The sequence below is a fragment of the Copadichromis virginalis genome, linkage group LG3 (assembly GCF_057382275.1).
Source record: "Copadichromis virginalis isolate Kocher_CV1m ecotype Utaka linkage group LG3, C_Virginalis_male_GT1.1, whole genome shotgun sequence".
Classification (NCBI taxonomy): domain Eukaryota; kingdom Metazoa; phylum Chordata; class Actinopteri; order Cichliformes; family Cichlidae; genus Copadichromis; species Copadichromis virginalis.
The window spans coordinates 3135559-3144683 of record NC_140620.1 but is presented as its reverse complement, the minus strand read 5'-3'; the positions used below and the strand labels follow the sequence as shown (position 1 = coordinate 3144683).

The following is a 9125-nucleotide window of genomic DNA, read 5'->3' as shown; positions in this document are numbered from 1 at the left end:
GAGTGGCGAAACGTTTCTCCCACAAAACGCTACGTCCAGATGAACAGAATCAACTTTTGGAGATTTACTTTCCTGGATGATCGAGAATGCATCAAGATGTTTTAAACTGGAAACTATTTAAATAAGAAATGAAGTCATATTTCACAGTGTTTGTAAACAAACTGAATCATTTTATTAAAATAAAGTTGGTTTTATTCTGAAAATCCTAAGAGTGGAAACTGATCTGGCTGAACTTTATTTTGAAGAGTCTATAAATATTGATTATTGATTGGTGCTGTCTGTCAGATCATGTTCACCTCCAGCTGCTGTCTGCCTGGACACTGATGACATCATGAGCTGTGAGATCTGTGATTGGCTGCTGTGTGTTAGAGCGCAGCTGCACTTTCAGTCACTCACAGACTCTCACACACACTCTGTGAGGTTCACACACACACACACACTCTGTGAGGTTCACACACAGACACACACTCTGTGAGGTCCACACACACACACACTCTGTGAAGTCCACACTCACAGTTTAACTGTCAGAGAGCTGCTGATGAAGATGAAGGAGCTGCTCCTCTTCCTCTCCTGTGTCCTCTGTGTCTCTGCTGACGGTGAGTTTGTCTCTGTAAACAGCAGCTTATTGATCAGGTTATTGATCAGGTCACTGATCAGTGTTTGATGCGTTTCAGCTCTGCACAGTGACATTGCTGTCGGTGGCTGTTCAGACTCTGATGGAGAGAACATGTATGGACTGGATGGTGAAGAGCTTGCCTACGCAGACTTCAACAAACAGGAGTTTATCTACCCTCTGCCTCCTTTTATTGATCCTATGACTGTACCAGGAGGTTATGAATCATCTGTGGCTTTTCAACATACCTGCAGAGAGAACATGAAGCTTTTTGGTAAAGGCATGAAGGACTACCCTCCAGAACAGGGTAAATACAACATGTAACACCTGTCTCACCTCACCTGTGTTTACCTGCACGCTCTGTAGAGTAACACACTGATGACATCATCAGCACTGATTTACTTTGTCCAATCAAACACAGCCAGCTTCAACCTGATTAAATATATGAAATAATTCCACCTTGAACACATTCATACTGATCATGTGTACAGAAACACTGACATGTTTATATTTGTGTTTATGTTTCACATCACATTTTATTTTATTTTTCCTCCTTTTAGTTCCTCTGAAGCTGAACTGAGTCTGTCTGTAGTTTAACTTCATGATTCTGACCTCACTCTAGCTTCTCTCACACAGACAGTGATGACATCATCTGAGTGAACACCTGAACGTTTTATTGATGTTTATTATCATCATGATCACCTGCTGATGGGAACCAGCTGAAGCTCTGATCGTGCTGTTCCTGATGTGTTTGTGCACAGTTGCTCCTTCAGCTGTGATGATCTACACCAGAGATGAGGTGGAGTTTGGAGAGAAGAACACTCTGATCTGTCATGTGACTGGTTTCTATCCTGCTCCTGTCAACGTCTCCTGGACCAAGAACGGACAGAAGGTCACAGGATCCAGCATCAACGTTCCCTATCTAAACAAAGATGGGACCTTCACCCAGATCTCCAGACTGCAGTTCACCCCACAGCAGGGAGACATCTACAGCTGTGCAGTGCAACATCTGGCCCTGACAGAACCACTGACCAAAATCTATGGTGAGAAAACTTTATTTAAACACAGAACACTGACAAAAATACAGAGGTGTCTGTCTCCAGATGTGAAGACTGAGCCCAGTGTTCATCAGAACAGCTGGATCTGATCTGAGCTGACAGTTTGAGACAGATGTTTGTTTTTCCTCTTTGCCTCCAGATGTGTGGTTCATATTCTCTGTGTTTGTGTCTCCAGAGGTGGATTCGTCCGCTCGCTCTGATCCAGGTGTTGGACCCTCTGTGTTCTGTGGAGTGGGTCTGACTCTCGGTCTGCTCGGTGTGGCTGCTGGAACCTTCTTCCTCGTCAAAGGAAACGAGTGCAGCTGATTGGCTCACGGTGATGATGTCATCATAGTTCTACAATGAGCTCATAATGAGTGTGTGTTGTTGTTGTGTGTGCAGAGTTCACCTGTAATGAACTTCTGCTTCCTGTCTACCTGTCTCACCTGCTTTAAGTTAATCTCCTGTATGAGCTGTCCTGTCACCATCTGTGTCAATAAGGTTCAACTCTGGGATTCAAAGCAAACTAAAGCTCCCTCGTCACAGTGAGTATCTCCACCATCCATCCAGCAGATTCCACCTGGAACCTTTTCCTGCCACAAAAACAAAGGAGACAAAAGTCAAATTAATGAGACTGAGACCAGTTTTATCTGAACTCAGTGTGTTCATAAACTTCAAAGTAATAAATCCACAAATTTGTCTGAGTGTTCTTCCTGTGTCTTTACAAATATTCATGGATCCATTTCACTCTCTGTGGTTTGTTTCTGAGTCAGGAGTGTCTGAGCAGGTTCATGTTTCCTGTTTATAATCATGTGATTATTATCATGCTTCCCTTCATTGGCTTCCTGTTAAATCCAGAATTCAAAATCCTGCTCCTCACATACAAGGTCTTAAATAATCAGGCCCATCTTATCTTAATGACCTTGTAGTACCATATCACCCTATTAGAGCACTTCGCTCTCGCTCTGCAGGCCTACTTGTTGTTCCTAGAGTATTTAAAAGTAGAATGGGAGGCAGAGCCTTCAGTTTTCAGGCCCCTCTTCTGTGGAACCAGCTTCCAGTTTGGATTCAGGAGACAGACACTATCTCTACTTTTAAGATTAGGCTTCAAACTTTCCTTTTTGCTAAAGCATATAGTTAGGGCTGGACCAGGTGACCCTGAATCCTCCCTTAGTTATGCTGCAATGGGGTCTGGGGGGCTGTCCCAGGCTCTGTGGGGCCGGGCAGTGCTGCTGCACTGGGCCCCGGTCCGGATGGGCCTGAGCCCCCTTTCCCTGGCGGGTCGCGGAGTATGGGAGTGCCTACTGGGGTCAGCGGGGGAGCTGGCCCCAGGGAGGGGTCACTTGCCCGTCCCTTCCTTCCCTCCCCATCTCCAGCTGCCTCCCTCTTCCAGCTCCACCACAATCACCCACACATGCAGTGCCTTGGGGTGAAGGTATGTCACCAGGGTGCAGGGGAGGCATCCCCCCCCTCTGTCCCCTTCTGGCTGCCTCTGCCTCAATTTTATCCCACAACTTAGACATCCACATTAGTCACACCCTCATTACACATACATATAGGATCTTGGGGGTGGGCACGATACACGGAGTCCAAGTTACCATCAGGGTGTACACCTCACCCCTGGCATCGTTGCCCACCTCTCAATTTTAAATACACGTAGACATTGAGGGCTAGCAGGAGGGACTATGCGCTTACCTGCTGCTCTCTGGCAGGTAGCTCCATGCCCTCCTGGGTTTTAAATGCACCTTAGAACACACATGCATCAACACTACAATGAGCGGGTGGAGGGAGGTTTGGAGTCTTCTCTCACCCCCGTTCTCTGCGACCTGCTGGAGCGGGAGGGCTAGGAGGAGGAGTTGGCCGTCCGACTGCGGTCTGGAGTGTGGGGCCTCCCTGCTGCTGCGGAGTCGGGGCGGTCTGCCTCTCCCCACCGCAGGGAAAAGGGTAACACCACCTGTGTCTGGGTGCAGTTCCCCCCTCCAGGGGCGGGGGCACCTAGACCCGGTTCGTAGAGTACGCTTGGGGAGTGTGATCGTGTGTACAGCGTCTCTTTATGTCTGTCTCCACGTTGGTTGAGTGTGGAGTAAGTGCATATGAGAGCATGAGGGGGGGAATGGATGTTTGTGTCTGTGTGTGCCTGTATGTCTGTGTCTATATGTCAGGTTGGGTATCAGACGCCACCTCTCTGGGGACATCTCAGGCCCTCCAAGGTTTGGAGGCCTATCTCCACCCACCACCACTTCCCCTGCCGGTGGCGGACTCCCTCAGGTGTCGGTGCGTTGGTGGTTCTTTGTGTCTGGGGGTGGGCGTCCAGGTACACACCGGCTCACTCCTTGGTGGCTGCTTACCGGGGCCTGGAGCTCTGGCCACTTCGGAGGTGGGGTGCTCGGTCACTCAGGCACAGCTGGCTGCCGGCGGAGCTCACGGGCGCGTCACTGCACCCCCCCCCCCTGGCTTCTGCTCCACGGCTGCTGAATGAGCCCTCATCTGGGACTCTCCTCAGCTCTTTCTGGGACAGTGGCGCGGCTGCCCCTCTGTGGGTCTTCCATGGTCTGTGGTGTTCTGGAGTTTTGATCTCCTCCATAGTCAATCAATCAATCAATCAGTCTTTATTTATAAAGCACTTTTCATACAAAAAAAATGTAGCACAAAGTGCTTTACATAGTTAAAAGCAGCCCACCCCACCCTCCAACTCACTCCCCACACTCTCAAAACATAAATGATGTGAATACACACATATCCCCCCCCCACACACACACACACATACGCACACTTAAAGAATAAAAATTGGGCTGGGTTCACATGAGCCAAGTGAGGAAACACTATAACAGGGAGTCAAAGGAGCTTGGAAAGAAAAGCGTCTGGACTTCTTTAAGTTACTTGAAGACGTTTCACCTCTCATCTGAGAAGCTTCTTCAGTTCTAAGGTCAAATGGTGGAGAGTCCCAGATATAAACCTAGTGGGAGTTTCCCCCCACAGAGGGACAAAAGGACCCCCTGATGATCCTCTAATCGCCTGAGCCAAGGTGTGAAACTGGGTGTGGGTCACAATCAGCCAGGGTTTCGGGTGGGTTCATTGTGAAACCTGGCCCCACCTTATCATGCGAATTCCTGAGGTCAGATGGCCCAGGATGTGAGTGGGCGTTAAGGCGTCTGGGAAGGGATCTCAAAACTGGATTATAGATGGCAGAGAGTTGGTGTCGTAAGCCCCGCCTCTGTTCAAAGATGGTCGCTCACAGTGGACATAGATGCTTCTTTCACTCCTCTTTCAAACCATCTGTCCTCTCTGTCCAAAATGTCAACATTGGCATCCTCAAAGAGTGTCCTTTATCCTTAAGATGCAGATGGACTGCTGAGTCTTGTCCTGTGGAGGTGGCTCTTCTATGTTGTGCCATGCGCTTGTGAAGTGGCTGTTTGGTCTCTCCAATGTAGAGGTCTGGGCATTCCTTGCTGCACTGTACAGTAGTGATGGGATTTCCGGCTCTTTTTAGAGAGCCGGCTCTTTCGGCTCCGATCCGGCTCTTCAGGTTGTTTTGTTGCTTTAATTAATTTATTATTCACAATAATATGAAATTATGCACAAAAGGAATTACTAACGTTAAAAAAAAGTGGTTTTATTTATATATGTTTATATATAAATATATGCGGTGGCCCCTAGAGACAAAACACGTACAAACTCCAAAACACATTTCTAGCATGAACTGAACTTCCAAAGCAGAGCTGCTAGATCACTTAAATTACACAATTGAAAGCATGTGTGTATTGTTTGTGTATTTATACACAGGCACTCATATATATTCAAATAATTTAAAAAAAAGTTCATTTACCTGTTACTACCACACACCAAATCCGGTCGTTGGTACTTGCTGGCTTATGTAGCCACTAGGTAAGAAAAGCTCAACACTGCGCCCAGCATCCTGGAGCACTTCTGTTGTCTTTTGTACGTGTTTTGAGTTTTTATGTGCTTCTTAGTTTTTACGTGCTTCGGAGTTTTTACGTGTTTTGGAGTTTTTACGTGTTTTGGAGTTTGTTCATGCTTCAGAGTTTTTACGTGATTTGAAGTTTGTATGTGCTTTGTCTCTAGGGACCACCGTAAATATACTTTTATTTATTCACTCCACATAAAATGTAATAAATAAATCATATAATACAAAAATCAACTATTCACATTTCAACTTTTAACTATTTAAATTTACAGCTTTTTCCTTTTAAACAAATTTAAAGTGAAACAACACAAAACACTGCAAACCACAACACAATTAAATATAAATTATAATATGAAAACAGAAAGAAGATGCATATTCTCTGTCATATGGGCCTGCATGAATAAACTTTCTGAATCCTTTATCATCTGCAACCGAAAATAGTTGTGGATGATTACTATACCTTTCTAATGTTGTTGTCCCTACCTCTCTTTCTCTCTCTCTGGCTCTGTTCCTGTGCTACTGAGTGTAACTACTGCCCCTCCCCCCTCTGCCCAGCGTAAAGCACAAGGCTCGCGTGCAGAGTGAAGCGGGAAAAAAGTGTGAGAGAGAGAGAGAGAGAGGGTGAGAAAAAGAAAAAAAAAAAAACACGTGACGGCTCGTGATAAGGAGCCGGCTCGCGTCATTCACGTCAAAGAGCCGGCTCTAAGAGCCATTTCGTTCGCGAACGACCCATCACTACTGTACAGCAAACACCACATTGTTAAGTCTGTGTTTTGGCATTTTGTCTTTCCTTTCCTTTGACTACGATGACCTGGATGACTGAGAACCTTCACAGACATCTCCTCCATACCTGCTTCATGCCCTGGAGGACGGGGCTGTGGCCCCCCCACACCCTCTAGTGCAGGGGTGTCAAACTCAAATACACAGTGGGCCAAAATTCAAAACTGGGACAAAGTCGCGGGCTAACGTTAATATTTATCGAAATATATTTATTCCTCCAGATATAAGAATGAATCTTTTCTTATGGACTCAAACACGTTTTGCTGAAAAACTGAATATGGAACAAGCAAAGCTTAATACTAAACAATATATATATTAGCTGTATAATACCAGTAGGCCAGCTCTAATAGTAATTTGGTATGGCTTCGTTGGCCAAATGTAATTAGGCTGCGGGCCAAATTTGGCCCGCGGGCCAGAGTTTGACACCTATGCTCTAGCAGATCATTACATGAAGGAACCTTTTAAAAAAACAAGCGCGTCCATGCTCACAGGTGTACACACGGGTGATCACACCCACAAACTACACCCTTTTTGGCTCCTACCTCAAAGCACACTGTGTTCTGTTGATCTTATGTGCTGCACAATAATGTTTAATATTTAGTATTTACTGTCATATTCCCATATATCATTGTGATGTTGTTTATTCTATTACTCTTGTTCTCTTCTGCTTGCTTTCTTTTTTCTTTCTCAACAGGTGATCCAGGTGATCGATAGATGCATTTTTTTCTCTGCTTATTCTCTTGGTTTTTGTTTTTTTGCCCTTCTCCCCCGTCCCTCTTCCCCGCTGTTTTTTCCCCCTCTTTCCTTTCCTCATTCAAGTCTGTCCCGTATCTAGCAAGTGAAAATAAAAATAAAATAAACAATAAAAGGTGAATCAAATAGACCATTACGGCAAGGCTGGGATGGTCCATTTGGTAAAGTCCATCTGTTGGGCATCTTTCTTCGCCTTTAAACAATAATTCTGATGGCAAAAGAACCAAACAGGACAGGCAGAAAAAAGAAATAAAGTTATGCTGCAATAGACGTAGGATGCCGGGGATTCCCATGATGCATTGAGTTTTTCCTTTCCAGTCACCTTTCTCACTCACTATGTATTAACAGACCTCTCTGCATTGAATCATATCTGTTATTAACCTCTGTCTCTCTTCCACAGCATGTCTTTATCCTGTCTTCCTTCTCTCACCCCAACCAATCACAGCAGATGGCCCCGCCCCTCCCTGAGCCTGGTTCTGCTGGAGGTTTCTTCCTGTTAAAAGGGAGTTTTTCCTTCCCACTGTCGCCAAAGTGCTGCTCATAGGGGGTCATATGATTGTTGGGTTTTTCTCTGTACCTATGAAGCGCCTTTGTTGTGATTTGGTGCTATATAAATAAAATAGAATTGAATTGACTTCATTGGTCACAGATGACGTTACTGAATTCCAGTATTTGAAAGCAATTTCAGATTGAACACACAGGCCCTTTAACTCTAATAAAAGAGTCTGTGTGTGTGTGAGAGTCTGCTGATAACAGCAGTTTAAATAAAAATCAGTGAGTGTTTATAGAAATGAATCCAACATGTTTATATTCCTGCTGTAACATGTTTTAATATCTGACATTTCTGAAGTATGGAAGGCATCCCTAAAACAAGTAAAGGATTAATGAGATAAACCAATATAAATGGAAACAAAGTTCATAACAGCTTATAGAGTTTACACATGTACCTGTACTTGAAAAAAAAGATCATTTCTAATGAGAATGCCTTTAATACCTTTTCATAAATCATAATAGGCTCGTCACCCATCTGGCTGTTAAAGAGGCTGCTGTTTCTAGGAGCCGCCACCTGGAAAACACAGAAATTGTAATTGTGCATGAAGTGTATGCACACCCAGACAATGTGTAGTTTTTAAAATGTGATGATATTTGTGTGTCACAGCTTTTAAAACATGCTTTAACTGACTGCAGTCATTTTAATGCAGACAGACTGCCAACATGCTGCAAACAATCGAAATAAGACTGCATGATGGGCCTGGCGTCAACGTGTTAACGAGCTAACCGCGCTAACACGTTGATTTCGTGCAGCCCCTCGCACGGGCCGATCTGTGGTAACTCGTTAACGGAGATTTGCCGTGTTAATGCAGTAATGGCGTTAACATCATTGCAATTTTCACCAGCTAATAATAGTTAATTGACATATTAACACAAATGCCAGCTTGACCCCACTGAGTCGAAATCTTAATGACGTTTTATCGCTGACTTGATGCACTAAAGTTGCTTTACCGTCTGCAAATGGTTTGGTTGTACCACAGTCTCCAACCACTGTTTTCCCAAGTGTTACTGTAGCACAAAGGAGCCTGGTGGTGCTACTTTGGGAGGAAGTTGGGCTTTGTAAATGAAAATTTATTGAAAAAATGTTTTTAACCGTGTAGGCATGTTAGCTTTCACACTTACACATGGATTAGTGGACTTGTCGGTGCATAGGCAGGAATTTGGGATGTTGAACTTCCAGTCCCAGTAGCTCTCCAGTCCGCAACACTCCAACTGACATGGAATCAGAGAAGAAAATAAAGAGACAACAGCAAAACAACCATCTCCTAATCCCTTCTATAAACAGTTAAGTCTGACCAAACAGCATCTGATCTGTGCTGCTGAAAACTGTATCAGTCATGCCAGGACAGTGTGGTGGTATTTTTGGAAAAATATGTCCGTCACAAACAAGAAATTTATGAGTGTTATCTTTCTTTTGTTGAAATCAAGAATACTGCATTTCTTCTCTGTTCTCACTAGAGTTCTC

The 9125-nt window shown here is 44.6% G+C and overlaps 1 protein-coding gene across 2 annotated transcripts; it reads left to right on the top strand.

Annotated features, from left to right (window-relative positions):
- Positions 1-421: 421 nt before the first annotated feature.
- Positions 422-7743, top strand: LOC146712320 (H-2 class II histocompatibility antigen, A-U alpha chain-like). 2 transcript variants are annotated; one of them, XR_014919024.1, is made up of 5 exons: positions 422-596; positions 675-920; positions 1375-1656; positions 1847-2195; positions 7509-7743. XR_014919024.1 is itself a non-coding variant. In XM_085452041.1 (4 exons), the coding sequence occupies exons 1-4, from the start codon at positions 539-541 to the stop codon at positions 1975-1977; spliced, it is 717 nt and encodes a 238-aa protein (XP_085308167.1). In that variant the 5' UTR covers positions 422-538; the 3' UTR covers positions 1978-2350. The 2 variants fall into 2 exon arrangements, 1 of the variants encoding a protein (XP_085308167.1); XM_085452041.1 differs by lacking the exon at positions 7509-7743 and having other exon boundaries at positions 1847-2350.
- Positions 7744-9125: the final 1382 nt, after the last annotated feature.

Coding starts and splice junctions, on each gene's coding strand:
- LOC146712320 (XM_085452041.1), top strand. CDS start 539: ATGAAGATGAAGGAGCTGCTCCTCTTCCTCTCCTGTGTCCTCTGTGTC. Junction 597..674: donor CCTCTGTGTCTCTGCTGACG/GTGAGTTTGTCT, acceptor GATGCGTTTCAG/CTCTGCACAGTGACATTGCT. Junction 1,657..1,846: donor ACCACTGACCAAAATCTATG/GTGAGAAAACTT, acceptor TTGTGTCTCCAG/AGGTGGATTCGTCCGCTCGC.